The sequence below is a fragment of the Castanea sativa genome, chromosome 5, assembly GCF_040712315.1.
Source record: "Castanea sativa cultivar Marrone di Chiusa Pesio chromosome 5, ASM4071231v1".
NCBI lineage: Eukaryota > Viridiplantae > Streptophyta > Magnoliopsida > Fagales > Fagaceae > Castanea > Castanea sativa.
Window position 1 is genome coordinate 32994192 of NC_134017.1, and position 26493 is coordinate 33020684.

General features: G+C 37.6%; 1 protein-coding gene across 4 annotated transcripts; it reads right to left on the minus strand.

The window, feature by feature from the left end:
- Positions 1–228: 228 nt before the first annotated feature.
- On the minus strand, positions 229–26255 carry LOC142636594 (metal transporter Nramp1-like). Of its 4 annotated transcripts, none has more exons than XM_075810859.1 (14): positions 25876–26218; positions 25355–25486; positions 23708–23786; positions 23575–23615; positions 23035–23113; positions 22825–22929; positions 21176–21285; positions 20776–20957; positions 20628–20697; positions 20259–20432; positions 19995–20099; positions 4465–4596; positions 1311–1406; positions 229–696 (listed from the first exon to the last, which is right to left on the minus strand). In XM_075810859.1, exons 2-14 carry the CDS (start codon positions 25472–25474, stop codon positions 370–372), a joined length of 1620 nt encoding a protein of 539 aa, XP_075666974.1. In that variant the 5' UTR covers positions 25475–25486; positions 25876–26218; the 3' UTR covers positions 229–369. The 4 variants fall into 4 exon arrangements, with proteins under 4 accessions (XP_075666974.1, XP_075666975.1, XP_075666973.1 ...); XM_075810860.1 differs by having other exon boundaries at positions 25355–25491; XM_075810858.1 differs by having other exon boundaries at positions 25355–25507.
- Positions 26256–26493: the final 238 nt, after the last annotated feature.

Here is a 26493-nt window from a genome sequence, read left to right on the forward strand (position 1 = left end):
AAATCAAATCCAGAAAGCATGCTCTTTCAACTTTTCTTTTTCTTTTTTCTTTTGGGCTTTCAACAATTTTATTAAGCTTTAACCCTACACAGTTTATACTCGTGTGTACCTAGGAGTGATTTCATTTTTTGTACATGGGTGATTGAACTTGGTGAGAATATCAAGCAGTCTATACCCAATTTAAGCCCTAAAAAGCCGAAAATCCTATTTTTAAACATGAAAAAAAAATGAAGAAAAAAGTCAAATTTATTATAAACTTTATTTGAACATAGTTTCCATCTCTAGATGTTAGCAACATTGTATACCTTGAACTATAAACTAAGTGTCCTAGACTTTCTTCCTTCGTAATTGAGCTTACCCAACTAATCATCAGTCAAGATCTACTGTATCTCTTCTCGAAGGTAACTGCATGCTCGCTATATCTTCTCTTGGTAGACTTTCTGATTCATTAGTCATTTGCCTACTTCCAGGTGTTGTTAATGCCAAAAGGTGTGTAGCCTGCCTGTTTTTGCGGAAAACCAAATATAGGATTCCAGCCAAATATACTGCCATACTGGAAAACCCAAATATTCCAAGAAACACAGCTGCCACAAGTTTCAAGTGGCTATGAAGAATCAACTTGATGAAACCAGTTATCAGACAGTATATATTTATTGTCATAATCAGGGAACCAATGATCCATGTGGCAGCTGAAATCTGCAATAGAAGATAGAACAAATTAATGAACAATTACAGATAAGGTGCAAAAACATCGGCACTGCCCTTGTGATTATATTCTAGTATTGGAGCAGTGTAGCACTTTCTCATTATTGTACATATTTCATGGCTAAAAAATGAATGGAAAAATTTAATTAGTAGAATTTTTTTCCATGTTGGCTAAAAAAAGACTTTTTTTCCTTGTAAAGACACTTTGGTCAGAAATCAATGCTTGCATTATCTATGGTAAAGGATATACTACACCCAGTTTCTAATACTGGCCAGCAAGAGAACTACTTGAAAGATACTCAAAAGGGTTGAAGTTTCCACTAGCACTTGTTGATTATTAGTTGCAGACCGTCTAACATACTATTTTATTTAATAATTAAATATAAGAAAAATCTTAGAATTAAAAATAAACAGAATTATGTGCAGATTTATTGTCTAACATGCGAATTCATTTGCTTGTATATCTTCAGGATCAGAAAATCCAATGCAAGGATACACTTAATAGTCTCGCCAATTTAAGAAACAAATCAAATATCTACAACCTTATGCTTGATCAAATGTGTACGGGTTTTGCTACATACGTTGCCACTCATACAATATCCTACCAAGGTAGAGTTTGCATGTTCCCCCATCTTGGTCTTACTGCTGGTGAACTTGAGAAGTGGAATAAGAGCAAAAGGGAGTTCAAATGACAAAATCATCTGACAACATAACATCAGAGTAAGCTTGCAGCAGAAACTAGATGTGGAAACAAAAACATAAATTAACTTGTGAATGACTAGCATGATGATTTGCAAAATCAGAATCTCATTTTTAACCAGAAATGTAGGACTATCAGTGAAATATGTGAAAGAAGAAAAACTTGAAAGCATAAAGTTGAGAGTAAGGAATTCCACTTTGTATATAAAGGTTCAAATAAATGTAATGTTGGGGTGCCGAACTTGATGCAGGGAGCAACATATTCATTTAAGAATTTGATTCTAAATTTGAATTTTGAATTTGGTTTTTAATGTTGAGAATTCTTTAAGGGATTTGATTAGGCAATTTCCATATTAGTGTTATTACTAAAGCCTATTAAACTAGTGTTCTTATAATTGTACAAGCAGGTAATTTTGAATAAGAATTATTATGATAAGTTCAGAATATGTCTCCTCTTTTGTTCTCTTTGTTTGGTGGTGATGCCAAATGTCCTTAGGTTGTGATGCTTAGGGCTTGCAGGCAGATTCTAGGTGATGAAGCCTAGGGATTGTTCTGTTGTTCCCTTTTGTTTTGTCTTTTATCACTATCCTCCTACCATGTCCTGTATCAGAACTGCCCTGGGTATACCCAGGGGACCATAAGATAAAACTAAAACACAGTAAAATAAACAAGTAATTCCAAATTTTAGAGATGTGAAAGTACTCCCTGGAAATAGACTAAATAAATTATGGCACAAGAATCAACAATAGAATAACCATCATTAACAAGGAATATAGGAATATGCAGTGCCAGTTAGAAGCACAACTTATGCATTGAAGACTAACAAGAAAGAAATCTAAGCAAATCAACTCTAGTAATTTAGAAAATCTATTTTATTACAAACACACATGTTAGTCTTTCTAATACTCAATATACCATATGAACGAAAAGGTCAATAATTTCTATGTGAAAGTAAGGGAAAACTGCACTAACCTCTCTTGAGGTTTGCTCAAATTACATGATCTCCCTCCTAATATTTGATTGAACACAAACCTCTCTTATCTTTCAAAAAAAGCTACAGTCACCTCCCCTACATCTTAACTCCATTAAATCCACTAACGGAAATTGATATACTTATGCTTTTAGCCTCACTTTCCAATTGAAATTCTCTTTTAATATTCACTTAAAAAATGAAAATTTTCCATTTTACCCTCCACTCAAACCCTTTTTTCTCTATTCCGGATTTTTTTTTTCTTTTGTTTTTTATAAGAATTCTATTTTGCTTTTTTGGTCTCTTTGGTTTTTATTTTTGCTTTTCTTCTCTCTCTCTCTTTTTTTTGCTGTTTGTTTTTACTATTCTCCTCTCTCTCTCTCTCTCTTTCCTGTTCCTTCTATTCTGTATGGATTTTTCTATTTCTATTTTACTCTCTAGAATGCAAACTCTACTTCTATCTAGAAAGAATACACTAATGATACAACACAATTAAAATTTTAGCTATTGCTATCCAACAGTTGAAGCAGCCCTCTTCTGCATTAGCAACAGGAATGCTATCAGTAGCCCAGTTTGATCATGAAGAATAAAATCAAGTCCAGCAACTATTGTAACTGCAATGATCTCAGCACAATCACCCAATTGATGTCTTCATCCAACTGAGACTCCAGAATTTTTATTTACAAATGATTAATAAAAAAAAAAAAACCATCAACAAAAACCTTTCTTTTTCTTTTCATCAAGTGAGAAATGGACTTAGCTAGAGAGAGAGAGAGCCACACTAGTAGCGGAGGCTTGTGGTGGCAATAGTGTGTTTGGGTGGAAGAGGGTTTTGGCTTGTTACAGTTAGAGTTTTAGGGTTTGGAATTTTGTTATAGTGCATTTGGTTTAGGTTTAATCCAAGGAGGCTAAAATGGGAATTTAACTTGGTTTACAATTATTTGTTAAGGTATCAATGCAATCTTTTAGTGAAAATAATTCATCAACGCACTACGACATAGAGGGTTGTAACCTAGGATGCATGGACGTGGCAAACTGGCCGCCGCACCCGCGTCCAACGCGGCGACGCGCGAGGGACACCGCTGCCTGCGCATCGAACCGCGTCCATTTTTTTTTTGTTTCGCGAAACGTGCCGACCCAAGCCGATTTGCGCCAATTCGGGCCGAATCGGATCGTATTGGCCGAATATCGGTGTGTTTCGGCCAGAAAAAGAAAATAGCCAGTAAGGAAAAAAAAAAAAAAAAAAAAACTTATACCGAAAATACCACGCCACTATCGCCGTCACAGTTTCACCGGCCCTAACCCCTTTCTTCTTCTTCTTCTTTGCTTCTTCATCTTCTTCTTCCTTTTTTTTCGCCGGAGCCCAGCGTGCGTTATGTTCTGTTTCTTTTTGACAGTTTTGTTGACAAGTTTTTTTTGTGTGTGTGTGTGTGTGAAAAGGATTATTAAATGCCTTTGTCAACCACTAGGCCTTATTTGTTTTGCGTGCCTCTGACCAAACATGTGACTAAGCCCCATGTTCCCTTTTTTTTTTTTTTTTTAATGAGAAACTACACCTATTTTAATCCTTTGTCAATAATTCAAGTCAAACTTTTGTGTACTTATTATTATTATTATATAAAAAAACATGCTTAGTAATATATAAAATATAAAAAAAAATATTTTTAATAATTTTTTAATCGCCGCACCTCGCCGCACCCACACCCTATTTTTTCAAAAATTGCCGAGTCCCGCACCCGAATTTGAAAACGCACCCGTGCTTCGTAGCTTGCAACACTCTTCGGATGGTCATTTGATTAAGGTCATTTTGTCTAATGTTAGTCCTTTATAGTATTTTTCTTTCTCTCATACACGTAGGCAAGGTAATGCTTTGGCATATGCTTTAGCTAGAAGGGCAAGACATTCTTTTCCATTGTTGGTCTAGATGGAGTATGTTCCCCCAGATCTTTATAATGGTTGTTTGTCATACTTTAAAGATTTTGAATAATACAGCCTTACTAGCCTTCTTCACAAAAACAAAAATTCAGATTAGAATGATTGATCCCAAAACTTTGTAAGTAAAAGAGAAATGACAGGAAAAAATATCTAACCGAAGCAATGATGATTAACTTTCCAGCCCCAGCAGAGCCACCAATAAGAGCAATAATTAAACTAGGGACTATAGCCAAGGAACGTGTCAAAAGGTTCCGAATCCATGGCTTAAGCCTTAAATCAAGAAATCCCTACAAGAATAAAAACATGAACCAGGCATAATAATCAGTACAACGACAATGTAACTCAACCAAGGTAGGGAAGGGAAAAGTGAATACTGTATACATGCGCTCTATTAAGACATGAAATAATTGCTAGCATCACACTAGTAGATTCCTTAGTAAAAGAAAGTATCGCATTTCTAGGGTTTGAGAGGAACACAAAAGCCAACCATCAAAAAATTTTACTCAACGCCAATGATAATAAGACTCCCAATACAAAGCTTATATAAGCTTGTCAAAAGTCCCAGCAACACATAATCTTGACAAATAAACTAAAATAAAAATTAAACTGAATAAAAACCACAAGTCCCTACTAATTGGACCCACAGATTATTAAAATTCTAAATTTCAGCACTGCCTTTAACAGTAAATTCAGCCCTCAACTTCAAGTTAACTCCCCCATATAGAATCTATAACACCCACCTCACTTAAATTTAATTTAATTGTTTCTAGAGTGGAATTAATGAATTATTTGATTTGTTTTGAAGGTGATATTATTTTTTATTTTATGATCACTACAACGAAAATAAATAAAAGATTGATGCATGGGATAGTTGAATTGAAAGACGTGGTCCACTTATAAAATTAATTACGGAGATAAAATGTAAAAGCTGAAAAGTAGAGTCTTAGGGTTTCTTGTGTTGAAGAGAGAGAGACTGCAAGATTAAGAGCGATGGAGTTCTGCATCCTTGTGATCAGGTATATCTCTCTCAAAGATCTATGGGAATAATCTATGAAGCTAGTTGTAGCCTGATAGATTTGCATGAAAGTTTCGAGATTTCTCTTATGAATATTTCATCCGAACTCATGGATACATGATAAGCATTTAAACGTTTAGTTCCAGAGTTTAAGCACCTTCACAGTTAGATTGTTATAGTAGTGTTGAGTTCATGACCCTTGTGATCTAGAATATTGTTTCAACTTATTAAAACTTTTGTTAGTACATGTGATAGATTACGAAGTCTTCTTACGGGTAGAGATCTCAATGGTTGCTATAGTATATATATCGGGTTGATTATGAACTACAAGCATGTATTTACTTGGAAGTCAACTTCTACCGGGAGTGTTTCTAAACAACATAGGTAATTACACAAGGTTATTTGACTCATTGGAATTGTTTACTAGGTAATGATTTTTGGAGTACTTGATAAAACAATTGCACCTTAATTTAGTTGCAGTTTCAGACTAAGTTGTGAGATATAAATTTTAAGAGTGAAATTTATATTTTCATTACTGCCTAGTGTGGCCATTCTCATTGAGTTGTCTTTTCCTTATTTAGGTTCTAGTTGACAATGTTTTAGATAGTTGAAGTCAAGTTTGGTTTAGCGACTAGAGGTAAGTGGACTTCAGAACATGATGTCTCTCAAGACGTGTATATTTTATATATATGCATATTTGCAAAAGTAAAGTTTTTTTTTTTTTTGATAAGTAATCAGAAAGCTTATATAGAAAAGAAAAAGAAAGACATACAAGAAGTTCATGATGATGAACAACAAGAGAATGAGAAAAACTACTAGGGAACAAAGCTAAGAGAGGACATAAACACTGAGAGAGAAGAACAATTAGTAAACCCCCAACACCGAGACCACTCTAATAGATTACGCTGGCATAAAAGCTTTAGCTCAAACAAGGTCTTCTCTTTATCCTCAAAGGAACGGCGATTCCGCTCCAACCACACAGTCCACATTAAGCACCCTGGAATCAAATTCCATATGTCCGACTTATCCTTTCCATGCCACTGATGCCAGCAAGAGATCAATTCCGCCACCGATCCTGGCATAACCCAAGGAATCCCAAAGGCCTGAAGCATCGAATACCATAGAGAGTGGGTAACAGGACAGTGCAGGAGAAGGTGGTTAACCGACTCCCCATCCATGCAACACAAACAACACCTATAAAACAAAGGCCTACCCATCAGCATGAGGTTATCCAGGTTGAGAATCCGGCTATGAGCAGCCGACCACATAAAGAAAGCCACCCGCTAAGGGATCTAAGGATACCAAACCCCCTACCAAGGAAGCAAAGACTCCGAAGCACCCCTGATCGCTAGGTAATAAGACCGAGCTTCAAAAATACCATCCCCTTTTAGCCTCCAATAAAGGATGTCTCTCCTACTACCACGAGGGATACGAGCTTGGATAAGCCGGAGAAGAGAATACGAAGCCGCCAACTCCCGATCCTCAAAAGCTCTATAAAACGTTATATTCCACACTCTAGCAGGTACCCCCTTCTTCGGAATCCACAAAACTTCGAGATACGAGCATCCTTGACCGATGAACACTCGTAAAGCTCGGGATAGAGAACTTTTAGAGTAGCATCACCAACCCACTGTCATGCCAAAAGCGGATACGAGTGCCTTCCCCCACTACAAATGAAAGATGCTTAGAAAAATTCTCCCAACCTTCATTAATGCTTCTCCAAAGGCCGCACCCATGGGACCTCCGCAAGCCTTAGTCCTCCACCCTAGCCCCTCTCCATATTTAGAAGAAATAACACGACGCCACAGGTGAGTATCTTCGTGGCCATATCTCCACAACCACTTCCCTAATAAAGCCTGATTAAACGACACCACCTTTCTTAACCCCAATCCACCCTTCTCGACGGGAATACACACCTTCTCCCAGGCCACCAAAGGATATTTGAATCCCCCCTCCGAAGACCCCCAAAGGAACTTCCTCTGAATATATTCCAATCTAGCCGCCACAGCTTTAGGAATAGTAAAGAGTGATAGAAAGTAAGTCGGGAGACATGAGAGAGTGCTCTTAATTAACATGAGCCTCCCACCCTTAGATAAATAGAGACGCTTCCACCCAGAGAGCCTCTTCTCCATCTTTTCCAAAATAGGATTCCAGATCAAGGGGGACTTAAAAGAAGAACCCAATGGCATCCCCAAATACTTCATAGGCAATTTGCCTACTCTACATTGCAGCACATTAGCCAAAGCATCAAGATTAGTCACCTCCCCCACGGGGACAATCTCGCTTTTCCCCACATTGACCTTCAAACCCGTGAACGCCTGAAAACAAGACAACACCAGCCTATTGACGAAGTCGCTCCCTAGGCCTCACAAAATGATGGTGTCATCCGCAAATAAAAGATGGGAAATACTCACCCCATTGACTCCCGCTGGAAACCCCGAATAAGATTACACTCCTGCGTCTTCCGCAATCTACTTAAAACCTCCATTATCAAAAGAAATAACAACGGAGATAGCGGATCCCCTTGTCTCAACCCACGAGAGCTACCAAAAAATCCCTCAGGGGAACCATTTACAAGGACTGAGAATCGAACAGACGTAACGCAAGCTTTAATCCACCTCCTCCATTTCTCCCCAAAACCCATCCGGCCCAGCAAATAAAACAAGGCCTCCCAGTTAACGTGATCATAAGCTTTCTCAATATCCAGCTTGCAAACCACACCCGGAATTTTGCTCTTCAACCTGCTATCCAAACATTCATTAGCAATAAGCACAGAATCCAGAATCTGCCTTCCGCCAACAAACGAATTCTGAGTCTCAGAAATGAGATTATCCAAAACCCTCCTCATCCTATTGGCCAAAGACCTTAGACACAAACCTTATAAACACTACCCACCAAACTAATGGGGCGATAGTCTTTAATGTTAACGGCTTGCACTTCTTAGGAATTAAAGTGAGGAACGAAGCATTTAAAGACCTTTCAAACGAAGCATGCCGATGAAAATCTTCAAAAAAATCCATTACATCCCTTTCCACGACACTCCAACAATTACGCGAAAAAGGCCATGGTAAAGCCGCCAGGACCCGGCTTTATCCCCTCCATCTCCTTTAGAACCCGGAAATACTTCCTCCTTTGTAAACTCCTTCTCTAAAGACTCCCGATCCACCACTTCAATAAGGGCAAATACTAACCAAACCAGAGAAGGACGCCCCACCTTTCGTTTCCTTATACAACTCTTGGTAAAAGAGGACTATTTGAGAGCGAACATCATTCTCTTCCTCATAAAGGATACCGTTCACCTCCATCCTTTTAATTTGATTAGCATTTCTATGGGAGTTTGCTAATCTATGGAAAAACCGAGTATTATTATCTCCCTCTTTCACGAATAAGGCTCTCGACTTTTGCCTCCATGAAGTCTCCTCAAGAATAGCCAAGTGCTCAAAGTCCCCTTTGAGATGGAGACGCCGAATCTGATCCTCACTAGAAAGACCCACTAGCTCCTCTCTCAGATCTAACCCCATCAACTCGCAACAATTTCTTCTTTCTAAAAGCCAAATCACCAAACTCCTCTCTTGTTCCACTTTTTAAGTACGCTTTTAGAGCCTTCAACTTTTGGGCCAAGATGAAGCTTGAAGAGCCCTCAAAACTGTAGCTACCCCACCACTGCTTAACTCTATCAACAAAGCCCTCTTCCTTTAACCACATGTTCTCAAATTTAAAGGCACTTCGACCACGCCGAACAACACCAGCTTCCAGCAGAAGGGGGCAGTGGTCGAAGAATACGGGGAAGCACCCGTTGGGATACATTCTCGAAGTGCTCCTCCCAATCAGAGAGACCAAGGCCTGTCGATTCTTGACATAGAGGGAAGACCGGAATCTCTAAACCAAGTGAACGAAGCCCCCTCTAAAGGTAAATCAACTAAGGAATTATTCTCTATGAAATCTGAGAATGCGTGCATAGCGGGGCTGAAGACTCAGCCAAGTCTCTCACTTGGATATCCTAATATTAAAATCACCTACCGGACACCACGCCACAAAGGCCACCTAGCGCGTACCCCAAGACGGCTCCCCACAAATTAGGCCGTTGCCCATTGTCATTAGGTCCATACACACCGAACAAGCCCACACAAAATCATCCACCACTCCTCTCGCAATACAGCGATAGAAGGCCGACCCACACTAAAATCCAACTTCTCAAAACCCTCTTATCCCAAATCAAGCAAGACCACTCCCAGAGACATCCAAAGCGACCCCAATCGGTGAACGGGCTACCCCATAAACTCCGAACAAAGACCCCATCAATAGACGAAACTTTCGTTTCTTGAATACACACAAAATCGCACTTCCACTCTTTTAGGAGGTTCTTACACACCTCTCTTCCGGGGATTATTAAGCCCCCTTACATTCCAAGAAAGGCCGTATCGTCATTTAAAACTACTAGCACCCCCCAAATTAGTCAAAGAGTCTCGCCTTACTCCTAGCAATGGCCCCCCATAATTGACATCCGAAATCAGCCCCTTAAGCTCCCTAAGGCCTCGTGTCCCCTGACTTAACGGGTCTCTTAGCCACCTCTTTGTCGTTCACCTTGAGGCGGTCTGTTCTAGAATGCTAAAAAGGGCCAAACATTGATCTTCATGTTTCACAATAGGGAACCCCACCAATTTACGAATTTTTCATCGGCTTGGATACCTAATCCGAGTGTGGACCAGATACATTCCTCCGTGCTCCCTCTACAAATTCCCGAGTCAAAGTACCCACGTTTGGATCAAAAGGAACCCAAAGAGACAGAGGTTCACACCAACACACAATTATCGTTCTCTCCATCGCCACCACCACCGACCACCCCCCATTGGACTCCCTGAGGAAGAATGGAGAGCCCAGAATCTACTGAAAATCCCAACCAGAACCACCTCTTCCACAATTGTTTCCCCTTCCCCAAGCCGAACCTCCAACATATTACCCCAAATCTACAAAAGGCATCGGACCACCGCTCACCGGCCCATTCCTAACCAAGTCCGAGCCGCCCACCAAGTCGCCGGTGACACCCAACTCCAAAAACCCCATTCGATGAGGCGATCTGAATCGGGCTCGGAAAGCCCAGTCCGGCCTTGCCGGCGTCAATAAAAGCTTTATCGGCGCCGCTAGGGCTCCACCAAGCTTCCGGTCACTTGGGTCTTCGCCACACTTTCGTCGCCGGCCACGTCTCTTCCTCCCTTGAACACGAGCCCACTAGACCCGCTCTCGGAACCCGATCCTCCATCATCATCTTCATTCTCGGATCCCGAAACTACATCAGGTTCTCTGGCGGTGGGCAGGGTTCAACATTTTTGGACTTTGACATGGCCTCCACTCTTACCGGGCTTGGTCGAACTTTGGGAGGAATATGTTTAATGGGCTTTGAGGGTTTAAATGATTTTGGGCCCAATTTTCATTTACCTCGACCACACAATAGCCCAACTCCCGTCAAACCCACGTTCCAATCGCATAAAGAGGTCCAATGCTAACTCGGATTTCTTCCCATCACTATCTATATCCTTTACCGTTGACAAAATCTTCACCCCTAGAAGCTCCTACTCGCCTGAGAGTACTAGCCTTGCAAGAATCATGGTAAGCACATCTTGAATCGTACACAATCTTCTTTCCAACCTCGCTCCTCTCCGTCCTAGACACTATTCTTGCGAGATTCGCGCACCGCCTTCGACCAAATCTTCACCCCTCCCAACGCGGCTTTCTTCCCTTCAACCCTCCGATGGTGGTATTATTCCTCTGCCCCACCACTCACCGATGCATAGGATGAGATATCTGTGTTTGGTTTCCTTGGTTTATCTCACCACCATGCAAAAGGGACTGTCACCCTCACGGCGCCTCCACCTCGTAGCCCCCTGTTCTCCGAGAAGATCCCCGCCGACCGGCAGGCTTTGGTCTCGATATTTTCCTCGATTAATGCCGAAATAGTGCCAACCACAACCCAATCTTCCTTCTGGTATCACTATAGTACCCTTCCGGCGACCATGAAGAAGTTCTGATACCATAAGAAACTTACCATGTGCATTTGACCCCAGTTGAAGGATGTACACCAAGTTACCTTCTCTAAATGTTTTAACATATTGATCAGGTGATTTCTTAGAGTATAAATCCTCCAGAAGGATCATGAATCGAAGTGCACTCTCCTTCCCCATAAACACAGAACGCATTGAGGAATGTCCTCTCTCAAAAATCCGTAAAGAGAAAAAAGAACCCCCCTCCACAATGGAAATCTCAAAAGTTTTGGATTCAATGAAGAAAAAGGTGGAACCACCCATAACTCTAATTTGGGATATACAAACTAATCAAGATCATTTGCATGAAAAGGACATAATCACCAGCAACAAGCCTCTTTGCACTCACAAAGACACTCCATCCTGTGGTAAGAAGATGCCTCTTGGGCTGCTAATATGTTAATGTCCAAAACTGTTTTCTTGCTAATATGCTAATATGTTAATTGGCAAAAGTAAAGTTTCAAAATCCTATATCATTGTCAATGCTTTATACATACCTGAATTTTATTATTCTTGTATGTTTCTTTGAAACTATATATGTTAAGAATGACTCAAAAACTATTTTTTGAGAAAGTACTCATTATATGATGTTTTATAATATGTATTTACAATACTGTAAAGTAAGAATGTTTTCAAATGGTTAGCTAGACACTCTGCAACCTTTGCCAACACAAGGTTAAGTGTTGATATTTGGCCGAAGTAGTTTTATTGTGGTGCGGTGCAGTATTATTGTTTGCCCTTCAAAGCCAGTGTTATTGTTTGCTCTTTGGAGCCAGTGTTGCCTCTTTGAGGTTATTGTTATTGTTTCCCATAGGGATCACCCACCAAGTGTTTTATCAGTTTATATCTTGTCTGGTTAATGTTTTCCATATTAAAACTACTGTTTTATTGTTGTTGGCCTTTATAAGCAGAAATTTTTTTTATTACTATATAAGACTGTTTCTACCTATTTAGTGTATTTTGGCCAACAAGGTGGTTACTATTTTATTTACTGATTTCATGATTTCAGTGTTATAGGCAAATGTTTCATTTCTAAAAGTTTTACAGAATATATTCTATTACAGTTAAAACTATATGGAAATGTTTTGTAAAAATTATATTTGTCAATGATACTATTATTTTGTTTTGAGAGACATCTTCATGTTATATAGTCTCTCATTGAACTTTTAGCTCATCCCCCTTTCTCCACCCTCTTAGATTAGAACAGTGGAATCTCTTTTGGTGGATGATCATTGGAGCCATAGATTGAAGACTTCATTTGGAGTTATGTTAGTTAATTGACTATGTTATTATGTTTTCTTAGGATTATGAACTTAGTATTTTGTGAAACTATATGAGATTGATTTCGGAGACTTTATAGTTAAAGTTTTAGTTTTTATGGATTTTGTTAGAAATACTTCATGGTTTGATCTCTTATTTGTGGAAATTTAATTATGCTCTGTTACATTATTTGAATTTTAGCATATATAAGACAAGTCGTGTATCTAAATCCGGGTTTTGGTTTTGGGTCATGACAGAATCCATAGCACAATCATCCTGCCAAATCAAAGCTTGGGTTTTGATCATAAATCTGACTTTTCTTGGTTCTCCTATAAATTGACTAGAAAGCATCTAACATTCTCAGGCATTAATTGGTTTTGCTTTTAACTACAAGTTGAAGCCACTTTTGTTGTACTGTACTAGAAAGCTGTTAGGTCAAGTGCACTGCTTTCTCTCTCTTATGATTGAGGCCCGGCTACCTCTAATTAGCCAGAAAATTGTTCTGTATACAACATCAGATATGGGTGGGATTCGTAGTTTCTTTATTTAATAAAAAATTTTCCATTTGGTGGTAGAGAAAGGGGGAAGTTTTTTTTCATTATGGATTTTTGAACGGGGCAAATATTTCATGAAATCAGTGTTTATGGGTAAGAACACGGTGCAGTGGTTGATGAACAATATTGAGCACACCATTTTTGGGGTCAATCCCAAGAAATTCTTTACATTTAGACAAGGAGATACCGCATACACGTTGCAAAGGTGCTCTAATTCCTTTGGTCAATACTTATCATTAACTAAACTTAAAGTGGGCGGGCTAAGGAGGTCTATCTTCATCCCTGAATGTAAGGCCAAGTGTGGTTGGAAGTTTTTTGGGCTTGAACTAAGAAAATTGTTGGAAACCAATCAATATGCCTTGGGGAGGTCGGGCTATGAAAAAGCTATTGCCCAGAAGTATAAGCAAATTCCAGAATCCCAAACCTCTCAGTCTTTTGTTGAGACCGTTAAGGGGCATGAGAAATCAAGTGGTTTGGAGCATTCATGTCGGCCTACTGTCATTAACAATGGTAAGAACCAATTAGGGGACAAGGACTTAGTGAAGCCAAACAATCCAAAGCCTGCTAAGGCGGTGGTGGTTGATAATTCTGGTGTTAAACCCAGTCCAACAGTCGTGAGAGATAGGGATGGGAGGGACCGGCGCATTAATTTGAGCACTAATTTGGGTAAGAAAATTACGAAAGGAATTTCAAAAAGATTTCTCTTAAGGCTTTCAAATTTCAAGCGATATTGATATTGGGAAGTTGCGAGAAATTAGGATTGGATAGGGAAAGAATTGATTGTGAAGGTAGTTGAGGAAGGAAAAAGGCAGGTATTATGGGAGGAAAATAAATTTGGGTCCAGGGGTGTGCAGCCAACCTGCCAAAGCCAACCTGATCCAACCTAGCCTGCCAGGTTGGGTCGGTTTTTAGGGGTTAGTGGGTTGGGTTGTAAATTTTTTTTATTTTTTTTCTTTTTGTATAGCAGGTTAGATTGGGTTCAGGCATAAGATTCACTAACCTGCCTAACCCGACTCAACTCACCTATATTTAATATATATTTATATTTTAAAAAATATAATCAATATATATTTAAAAATATATAATACAATTTTGTTATTTATTTTTTTGCCCCTCTTCCTCTCTACCGCCACTACCACTCCTATTTTGAATCATAAATAAAATTCAATCCCTAAGTTCTCCTCATATAGTTTGTGTTGGTTTGGTGTTATGCTCAAGATTATTTAGATATAAATTTGCTCTTATTTGTGGTCATAGTATTCTAATGCTTAATTTAATAATAATAATAATAATAATAATAATAATAATAATAATAATTAATAATAATAATAATAATTATTATTATTATTATTATTATTATTATTAAAAAAAATGTCCAACCCATAGGTTCATACCCAATGGTCCAACCCGATCCACGTGGATTGGGTATGGACCCTTGTGATGGGATGGGATGGGATGGGTTGGGTTGGATTTTTTGTACCCCACCATAGTGGGTCGAGTTTAAAAAACCTCTCAACCCAACTCATGCACACCTGTAGTTGGGTCAAGAATTTTATATGGGTTACACATGAGACTCCTAGCCTAAGTGTGGATGGGCTTCAGGAGAGTTTGGGTCCAAGCTTAAAGGTAAATGGGTCCAATTTGGACTTGGGTTCAAGTTGAACCAAATGAAATATGGGAAAACCAAACATGGCCCACTATTCTTAGGCCCAAGCTCTTTTGTATTTGGAGAGAGTTGTATAGCTCACGCATGTAGCGCTCCAGTATCTTTGGTCTCATCTTTTAACTGGTGTCACAGCCTCTTTGACCTCTTTTTTTTCTATGAGGTGAGGAATGGGGATGATTTTGAACAATCCAAAGTTGCGTCTCTAATCTCTGAGTTGAGTAAGATTCGATTGGAGAGATCTGTGATGATGACTCCAACGCAGTGGCCACAAAGTGATCTCTTCGGGAGGTCCAATTCCATATTTAGTATTGGTTGAGAGCGAATTGATTGGTGAGGGGTGTTGAGAACTCAACATATTTTAGCGAGTTGGTGTTGGGTGATGATGGGGAGAAGAGCCTTGTGTTAGGATCAGATATGGATGAAAATTCTTTCGATTGTGTAACCCTTTGATGACAATTATTTATGTAAAGTTATAATTTATAACTATGTTTTTGTTGGCATTAATTCCGTGTCAAATTTGATTGTATTTTGTTCAATCATTCCTCTATATGTTTGTGGGATTTAATGTAAAGGTTGAGTGTGAGAGTTTGGTAAAGAATTGTGAAGACATTGAAGTTCGCGACTAGCTCGCGAGTGGACAACCCGCAAAAAGCCACGTGAGTAGTACATGCTGGAAGCTGAATAGACTTATAGCAGGCTAGTTTTCACAAGTCACTTCGCGACTTGGCCAACTCACGAGTGACCCATGAAACTCTCCGCGTGGATGTTTTTAATTGTGCTTTCCTCATCTCTTTACCCTCACTATATAAGCCCATATTACCCACGAAATTGTAAGGAAACTTTCAGAGAGAAAACCCTAGCAATACACTTGAGGGTTAAAGATTGTAATCCCACAATCACTTTCACAATTTCTCTTAGTTTTCCTCTACTCTTACCTCTCCAACTACAAATTATTGAAAGGTTCTTAACCTAAACACTTACCTCACCCAATCTGAGTGTTGAGAGAAGTTTTGGTGAATGTGGGAAACATTGGAAGAAGCCATTAATTGGTGGATGCAATTTGGAGCTTAATTTTAGGATTTTGATAACTAGTGAAGACAAGACTCATTGAAGTCTGTTGGGAGCTAAAGCTCGGAGGGTTCAAGTACATTGAGTAGATTAGGCTTGGGGGGTCTTTTTGATATCCTTGTACTCCAACTTTATTCACTAGTTGATCATTTCGGCTTGGAGGGCTATAGAGAGGTTTTTCGCCGAATACTTCGATTATCTCTTTGATAATATGTCTCAATGTTATCTCGTTTGCATCTTTCTTCCCTTACTATTTATGTTTTATACTTATTGTTTATTGTATATGCATATGCTTTAAAGTAGTTCTAGCCTTATTGCGTTATACTTACTCTTATTCCGCACATAGTTAAGTAAGGTAAAAGCAATCTAGCCTTTTGTTTAAAATGGAAAGTCTAAACAAACAATAGTGTTTTAAACTAGTTGAGCTTTCAATTTAGATATGATCCAATGGATATTACCTTGCCATATTTCAGACCATTTTCCATCCTTTTGGAGGTAGGGGGCAAGGCAAGGGGCAAAAGTCCATTCAGGTTTGAAAACACGTGGTTGAAGATAGATGGCTTCTCAGATATAGTTCAATCTTGGTGGAATTGGCACTCTTTCGTTGATACACCTAGTTTTGTGCTCGCAAAAAAATTGAAGGTTTTGAAAAAAGATATTATACATTGGAATCGTAGAGAGTTTGGACATGTGGGTATTAACAATAAAAAACTACTAGAGGAACTAAAGAGGTTAGATGCTAAAGAAGGAGACTTTGGACACAGATGTGGAAAAATGTGAACATGTTGAAGTAAGGTCCTATGTAGAGCATCTTCTTTCCTTGGAAGAAATATTATGGAGACAGAAATCACAAATGTTGTGCATCAAGGAAGGAGAAAATAATACTAAGTTCTTTCACAAGATGACTAATTCTCATAAAAGGTATAATTATCTAGGTATTTTAAAGGTGGATGGGATGATATATGAGGAGTCAAAGGTGGTTGCCCAAGTAGTACAGTTTTATAATAAAAAAAAAATTTGTATCAGGAGACAGAAGAGTGAAGACCTTTCGTGGAGGGTTTGGAGTTTGATTAAATTGGGGGGAACAAAGAGGGAATGTCTTGAAAGGAAGTTTGAGAAGGATGAGATCCTTTAGGTTGTTAGAGATATGGAAAGGGATAGAGATCCAGGTCCAAATGGCTTCTTTATGCCCCTTTTTCATCATTGTTGGAGAGTTGTGAAAAAAGATGTTTTAGCCATTTTCGAGGAGTTTTATCAATATAGTAAGTTTCAAAAATCTTTCAATGCTACTTTCATTGCTTCAATCCCCAAAAGAAACAATGCCTCCAAAATTAGAGATTTTCGGCCTACTAGTTTAGTGGGGAGTGTGTACAAAATCTTAGCTAAGGCTTTGGCAAATCATTTGAGAGGGGTTTTGGATCAATTGATATGTGAGTCTTAGAATAGCTTTGTGGGCAGAAGACAAATACTTGATTCAATCCTTATTGCCAATGAATGTGTGGATAGTCAAGTGAAGAGTAAGGTTCCAAGGGTTATTTGTAAACTAGATGTTGATAAAGCATACGATCATGTGAATTGGGAGGCACTCCTAGATCTATTGAAGAGAATGGCATTTGGGGAGAAATGGTGTAAATGGGTCCGCACTTGTATATCCACAGTTCAATTTTCTGTTTTGGTAAATCGGTCTCTAGCTGATTTCTTTGGAAGTTCAAGGGGTTTGAGACAAAGGGATCTCTTATCTCCTATGTTGTTTTTAATTATGACAGAGGTTTTTAGTAGGATGTTGAAAAGAGTGGAGGGGGCTGGTTTAATTAGTAGTTTCAAGGCTGATGGTAGGCGGGGTGATGGGATATGTGTTTCACATCTTTGATTTGTAGACGATAGAATTCTTTTCTATGATGCAAAAGTGGAGCTGATCCTCCATATATAGATACTAGTACTATGTTTTCAAGCTATGACCAGCTTGAAGGTTAATGTGCTTAAAAGTGAAATGGTTCCTATTGCAGAGGTTGATAATGTGCATGCTTTGGTAGAGATTTTGGGATGTAAGGTTGGGACTTCGCCTATGTCTTATCTTGGCTTGCCTTTGGGTGCTTCTCTTAAGTATACTTCTTTTTGGAATCCTATCTTTGAGATATTTGAGACAAAATTGGCAGGGTGAAAAAAGCTATATTTGTCCAAAGGTGGTAGATTGATGTTGCTTAAGTACGTTATCCAGTCTTCCTACCTATTATTTATCGCTTTTCACCATTCCTACTCATATGGCTAAAAAGATTGAGAAGATGCAAAGAGATTTTCTTTGGGGAGGTATGGGGTTAGTCCAAGTAACATTTGGTAAGATGGGATAACTTTTTCCCTATAAGGCTAATGGTGGTTTGGGAATAAGGAAGCTAACTACATTCAATAAAGTCTTATTAGGGAAATGGCTTTGGAGTTTTGGGTTTGAGGAGACAAGACTTTGGAGGAGGGTTATGAAGTTTGGAGAAGCACGGGGGATGGACCTCTAAATTGGGTAGGGGTGTACATGGTTGCGGTTTGTGGAGAGAGTTGTATGGGTTGGGAGGCATTTTGACAAAATACTTGGCTTGAGATTGGGGTGGAGAATAAAGTGAGATTTTGGCAAGATAGTTGGTGTGGGGATCAACCTCTTCAAGTGACTTCACCGATTTCATATGAAATTTCCATTAATAAAGAGGCTTATGTAGAGGCTTCATTGACAAGACAGGGGGTGGGGAAGAAGAGGACTTGGAATGTTTGTTTCATTCGAGATCTGAATGACTAGGAATTGGATTAGTGGTGGATTTCCTTCATATGTTGGAATCCAATATACTTTCAAATTAAATTGGGGATCATATGAGGTGGAAATTGAAGAAGAATGGAGGATTTGATATCCGTTCGCATTTTAATAAGCTGTAAGGCTCCCTCTCCAATGTCTTCCCTTGGAAAGGTATTTGGAGAGTTAAGGCCCCTTAGCGAGTTTTTTTTCTTGTTTGGACTGCCACTTGGGATAAAATTCTCACGAGTGACAATTTACGAGGTAAGGGTCTTGCTTTTGTTGACTGGTGTGTCATGTGTACCTGTTGTAGGGAGATTGCAGATCATTTAGTGCTTCATCATGAGAAGGTTCATCAGTTATGGGGTTTTGTCCTTACATCTTTTGTGGTTTCCTGGGTCTTTCCAAGAATGGTACTAGATATTCTTTTTGGCAAGTGGAATTGGTTGGAGAAACATTCGTCAGACATTTGGAATTTAGTTCTGCTATGCTTGATGTGGTGTATATGGAGGAAGCGTAATAGGCGGACATCTGAAGATGTGGATAATTCGGGAGACCAGATGCTTGCTTCTTTTAGTGGTTTTCTGTTTGATCACATCTAGTAAATCCTCCCTTTGTTTATTAGTTCTCTTTTACTTCGTATTTAACTTTCTTTTCTTTTTCTTTTTTTAATCTTTGTACTTTGTGTCCACTTGTATTTTTTTGCACAGTGGCTTCATATATACAGACTTTTCTTACTTATCAAAAAACAAATTCAGGCATTAATTCTTAATTTATAACTCGATAAGTTTATCATATAAGAATATAAATTATGAATTACAAATCAGGATGTCATCTGCAAAGAAAAAATCCATAGCCTAAAGTAACTAAATTATGCAAGAGGATCATTAGCTATAGAACTAACTTGTCAACTTATTCAATCTAATGACACGAAACCAATGGCACTCATTAGGAATTGATTTAGGGAAAGATTTTGCTGCATATTTGTATGCAGCAATTGCTGCAAAATGGGTTATGTGGCAGCAAAAAGAAAGCTACATGTGTCCAAGGGTCATGTGCAATGCACATGATCAAGTGGACCATTAGACACTTGTTACTTTCTTACCTTTCCCATTAATTTATATCCTTTAACGCTAAGAAATAAGGCTAGTTAAGACAATAACATTATATCTTAACTTCAAATTTTCAACTATGAGAAAGTCAGTGTTTTTTTTTTTTTTTTAATGGTAGAAAATTGATAATGTTCTTTGGAAAAAAGAAATACTAAAAAAATGCTCAGACCTGCAGAAACACAATCAATTAGCAAAATACCTGCATAACATATTGCCCTGCATATGTCCCTGTTATAGTAGAACTCTGACCCGATGCCAGCAAAGCAATTGCAAAAAGTTTCGAACTCCAACTACCTAAGACATTCTGTAAAAAATAATAAAATCACAACCAGAAAGCATTTGGATGATTAGGACATTCATTAAACAATGTGAAATAAATTATGAACTGCATAAAATATTAGCATTTGTTTTGCCAGAACAGAAAAAAACGATTGGAACAATCGTAAATTTGGCAACCACGTACTTCTAATAAAAAAGAGGCCTTGTTCAGGTCCAAGTTCCCACAGCTGTTTTGATCTTCAGCACTCAAATGTGAGGAATTACAAACTGTGCCACTTACAGAAATAACGGATATATTAATGAGGAAAGCCACCATTAGTGCAAAGGCACTTTCTATTAGATAGAATCTGCAAGCCTCCTGTGAAATATTATGCCATCAGTTGCTGCTCGACCGTATTTCCAGAATACTCTTTTCAGGAAACAAATGATGCATACAGTGAAGAGTTTGGGGGAAAACAAGACTAAATACCAAAATCTTCAAGATTTGGCAACAGACACAAAGAGAGAAGAAGAATAAAGTTCAAAACTGGTCTGCTAAAGAGAGAATTTTTACTTTGATGCCTTGAGCAGATTGTGGTATCTTCCTAGAAAGCACCAATGCTGAATGGAGGAAGAGATTGTGCCTGCAGCAAAGTACACAAAATAAAAAAGGTGTGGGGCAAGAAATAATGTATAACTTTTGGAAGGCATAAGAAACCTACGGCATAACCATCGCACCAAGGAGTGAAATTGCAAGGCCAGTAGCACCATTTCCTTTGAGATTAGGAACAAAGAGACCATTTACAACTTCAGTAGCAGCTGGCTTTGTATATCCGAGCTCCGCAAAAAAGCATGCAGCAATTGTTAATACAAGAAATGCAATCAAGAATTCAAGTTTCCTAACCTGTAAACAATGAAAAAAATGAAAAATATTATCACAGGGCATGATTTTTTTTTTTATTATTTAAAAGTTACCTGTATCAACATATTCTTGTTAACATATATCTCTTTGGGTCATAAGCATAAGAGATATAGTTATTACTCTTCTTAAATATGATCCAAAAAAAAAACCTTTATAGATAGTAGGAAGCATATAGACTATTGAAAAGCATATCAAGATACCCCGTATTGCTGTAATGCTAGAAGAACCAATGTACTAAGCCCTGTCAGAAGAACACCACACCATAAAGGAATACTGAAGAGCATATTCAATGCAAAAGCTGTACCAATCACTACAACATAAAGGAGAGAGTATGAATCAAATAAATTTGGACAATCAAAATGAAGTATTAATTAGATAAAAGCAGGAATTTTCACACAAAAATTAGATTAGGAGTCCGTTTAGAATCTGCTTATTTTGCTGAAATTGAAAACTTTTTACTAAAAATACTGTAGATAAAGGTAAAAGTTAGCTGAAATAGTACAGTGTGACTCATGAATAGTACCAAAAAGTGCAATGAGACCCATGAATAGTAGCAAAAATAAGCTGAATAGTAAGATACGTTGGCAAAATAATTCATGCCAAATGCACACTAGGAATAAAGGATAAATCATCATGACATAAATAAGCAGATCAAGTGAGAGCTTGTATACAAATGGAAAAGACTCCATGCCGGACTTACTTGAGCTGTGTTTCAATGGTCAACAAGGCAAAAGAACTATCCCAAGAGCCATACATGAAAGTATGCTTTAGAGGGAAATTTGCATGAACTTCAACCAACTCTTTAGGGTCAACGTCATATATCTTGTTTCTCTATTCTACGGTATTGGAAGTCAAGTCTCCAATTTAAATCATAAGCTATTCAATCTTCCAATCTCTCTAGCTCAACCCATTTTCTTTTTGTCAATTTTAAAGATTTATCAACTTTGACAAAACCTCATTTTGAACATATTTTTTCTTTGATAAGCCAATTTGAACAAAATTGCACTCATCTTGTGAAACAAATGATCTTTGTTGCAACAACACTACCCACCTTAGTCCCACTAAAACTTACCACCAATATATTTCCCATGCATTCATCCCAAAATTCTATTCCCATCTCCCTACTCATCTTATCAACCTACAGAATAAAATGAGGCTAGTACTTGTGGTCTCAGACAAAGCTAACCCTTTAATCTGACCATCTAGAGTTAAAAGAGTGCTTCAACTAAGATTCAGGCAAGCGAATATTTAATGTTAGGAATAACTATTAGGTAATCTTAAAACTTCCCATCAATTGCTTTACCCTCTTCAATCATTCAACAAAACTGTAATAACTTTATTCTTTATCGAGCTTCACGAGTCACATCAACCATAAATACCTAATAGAAAATAAGAAAAAAAAAATGGACCTATTCTTGTGGCCTAGTCAATTAGCTGTACATTAAAATTGCTAATGTATTAACTAAAGAAGGTTGAGCATGTTCATTTGTGACAAGTTTATATAAAGATGCCAAGGTGATGGTCTTAAGGTGGCATCTGGTTCAAAGAATCTCAACAAGATTCTCAGGGGTATCACATTCTCATTTTTCATGGGAACATGATTACCACTTTGAATTATTATAATCTGACATTCCCACTGAGTGGGAATGCACAGGGCGGCGGGGGGGTGTTTACATAATGCACACAGACACACACACAGGTATGTGGAGATTCTTGAATTAGTGGAAGTTTTAAATTAGTTAGCTAAAGCTGTAGAACATTCAGAATTAGCCGTTTAATACAGTATAAATTAATAGCATTATATATTTCATATACTGTAGTAATTTTCAAGCAATAAGTAGTACCTTACCTTCAGGAATGTCACATGCAACAACAGCAACTTCGGCAAGAACCCATAGTATGAAGTTTGGGACCTTATTATATTCATTTCTACAATGCTCTGCTAAATGCTTTCCTAAAATTGCAAAACAGCATTGAGAGAAAGACAGCAGATTTGCAGTTAAGTATGAATAGATTGGGATAATACATATAATAAAGTGTAGCTTCACAAATCACATGCCTGTGACAACCCCCAGATTGGCTGCTAGGGATTGAATAATGAGAGCAGCACAAGAAGCCACTAATATGATCCAAAGTAACTAAAAAAAAAATAGCATTGTAATAGTAAATAAATAATTAATTGAAAATAGAGAGAGCTCCCGAATGAAAAGTATATGCTATGGATTTTACCCAAAAAAAATTGCAAGTAAAGCTCTAAGAGTGTATTCTATAAAACAGGCAGGCCAAGACCAAATGAGATACTATGATTTGCACAAGGGTACATGTAAAGAAACTCTAGATGCATGGAACCAATTATACACAGGTCCATCTAAATGAAAATTAATTAAAGATGTAGAAAAAATTTCCTATAACAAGATAGCTGTCATACTTGTCATTGTTAATGTATGACATTGCCAAGGTTGCAAATTTTGAAAGATTCGCATGTGGTTGGCATTGAATTCTAACAAATGTCATTGCGTAAGATTACTTTCTTCTTTAAGAATGCTATCTTCTATTGAATACCAAAGAAAAAGCTTGTATTAAAAAATGAAATACACACCCCATACTTGTATTGTGCTCCTGCTTGTAGATCCGTTTCAACTGTGAGTTAAGAGTAAGATAAAAAGATGGTATATATGTTAGTAAACACATGATTTATGTGGGCACAAAAGGAAATATATATACAATCTTACAATTTCCAGGATCAATATATGCAATAGAAACTAGAAACCCTGGGCCCATGTATGCAAATAAGTTTTTCCAACTTTTCCTCTACAAAAAATAAAAAGATAACATAAGTGGCCATGAATCAATCAATTTTCTATAAAATTTAATACCATCGACAAGAGATCACGTCTTATCATTAAGCAGGAGATGCAAAAAAACAGACCTTCAAAAAGAGAGGAAAAAGTAGAAAAGTACATCAGCTGGCACAATTCATGCAAATCTGAGAGTCAATGGCACTTGAGGCACATTTTGCTCAAACCAAGAGTTAATGGCACTTAATGTTGTCTTACAATCAACATTTACAAAAGATCAACAATGTTTTGGGGAAGCAAATTCCATTTATAGAATAACAAAGTCATTAACCCATTTAAGTGTATTTTTGAACATGCCATTTGTGCATTAATTACCACATGGTCCACATACAAACGGAACTCTAATAAAATACTACATCATCTGTTTGTTCACTACAGCATTTCAACTCCTATACATTGGTATCTTCTGCTCGCTATTGCATCTTGAACAGCCTAAAATAAGCAATCATCACAATCATTGAACCAACCTAAGTGATGCAACAAACTTACAAAGATAAATCTGTAGCATGCAAAACATATATCATGTGCATATTGCAGGGCTTGTTGGCATGATTTTTTCTAGAAGGGGGGGGGGGGGGGGTTGGTCTCCATAATTTATTTTCTTTTGTAGTCCTTAAAAGGATATAATTTTTATTCTTTGTTTGGCCAGATAGGTGTTCTGTTTCTAGGAATCAAAATTATCTGTATCAAGAATTGAAATACGCCCCCTGTTGATGTCACCAATCTATATTATAATACAAGAAAAATAAAATAACCTCTTTTTTTCTGTTTTACCAAAGAAAGTCCCTATCCTTTTTCCATCAAGACCATCACCATGGTCTCAGATTTTTTAAGCCATGAGGTTAATTCAAGTAGTAATATCAGATGGAACTTTGAATTCCATCCCTACCATTTGAACCAAAAAGACAAAATTGACAATTGACTGAGGGTGTCATAATCAACTCTTATTTGTATTAACTTTAATCTTTGACATAATTTTAAGTTTTATCCCACTCTTTCGCAAAACCATTCTCATCTTACAAGTGACAGCATATCTTTCACAGTTAACACACACTTATTGCCCTCCAGTGCCTCTACCCAACCCCCTTTTCTCCTTTCATGCAATTAGTCATCTAAATGACACCAATAGACCAAAATTAATTTTGGACCTGAGGGATTGACTAGGTGAACTGCTAGTTTTTCAAATAGAAGATATCCATCCTAGTCACTAAGGACGCATTTGTCCATAAAGACGTCTAACAGAAGAGTAACTTTCAAACAATTAACCATATTCATTCATCTCGGTCTTTCTCTCATAAGGATTTGTTCAAAAACTTCCAACAAAACATGTGCTTAAGATATCTTTCTAGATTCTATGCAATCTTATAATATAAATTCACCCAACAAAAAACATAATTAAAAAGAAAAGAAACAGAAAGTAGAGCGTTAATCAATATTCAGTTAGCAGTACCTCATCCAAATAAATTATGCAGAAAACAAACATATAACTAAATATTTGACAAGGAACATAATTAAACTCACATCAGGAACAGCGATCCTATCAGCATCTGGGTTCTCAATCAGCGGCGCATTTGAAAAACTCCTATTTCCAGTGCTGGCAATGAACTGTGGCTGCCCTGATGTTGAACCAGTCGCAGCCATTTCTCTCTTCCTCTATACTAATATTATATTATACTACACCATTAGAACCAAAGATAAATAAATAAAGGCAAGCTTGAGTTAGTAATTGATATTCACGTAAAAACTCAATATGTGCACAAATTTAGTACTGAATAAAGGGTAAAAATAAAGAATAAAAACCAGTTTTATTGGTTACCGAAAAGTGAGACACATGGGATGAGAGTGCAAGCTGAACTGTAGGTATTTGACAGAATGTTAGAGTAAAGCAATCTTGTATTTTTTTTTTTATGTTGAACAATCACTTATTACAGATATACACAATCAGATCATACAAGTAATTGAATTTCGAATTGCTACTATGTGTATATGTAACAACGTCACATTCTCTGCACCAAAAATACAAAGAATAAAAAAGAAGAGACTTCAAGATTTTGCAGAACCTCCTCCCTCAAGTAGAAGAAGTTCACGGCACGAATTCAGAGGAAAAATAAAATGTCCTTTTTATATATATTTCTCAAACACGCGCACCCCATCTATGATGCTACAGCTGAGTAGTATAGTTAACTTGTGTTGTGACGATCCACTTGTGACAAACTTGTAACAAAAAAAATTTGACGCTGTGTGAGTGTGACTCTGTCCACCTTTTCTGAAACTCTCAGCTCATACCTGATTGTGAATGATACGACTCATTAATTTCAATCTCTCCCTCTCTCTCTCTCGTGAATAAACGAAGATATCCATTTATAAATGTCACAAGCCTACTTAAAATGCCTACAAAAAGATATTCTCCCTTATTAGTTCATGTCTTGATTTTAAGAAAAAACATTAGTTTATGTCTTTAAAATAAATTATCCAAAATTAAAATAAAAAAAATTTATGACACTAGACCAAAAAAAGAGTCTCACTGCACGTGCAAAGTGAATGTGATGAGACTAATATTAATACATCCACCTGGGACCACCTCTCTCTCTCTCTCTCTCTCTCTCTCTCTCTCTGGGTTTTGAATGAATAAATGACAAAATCTATTTATGATGGATGCT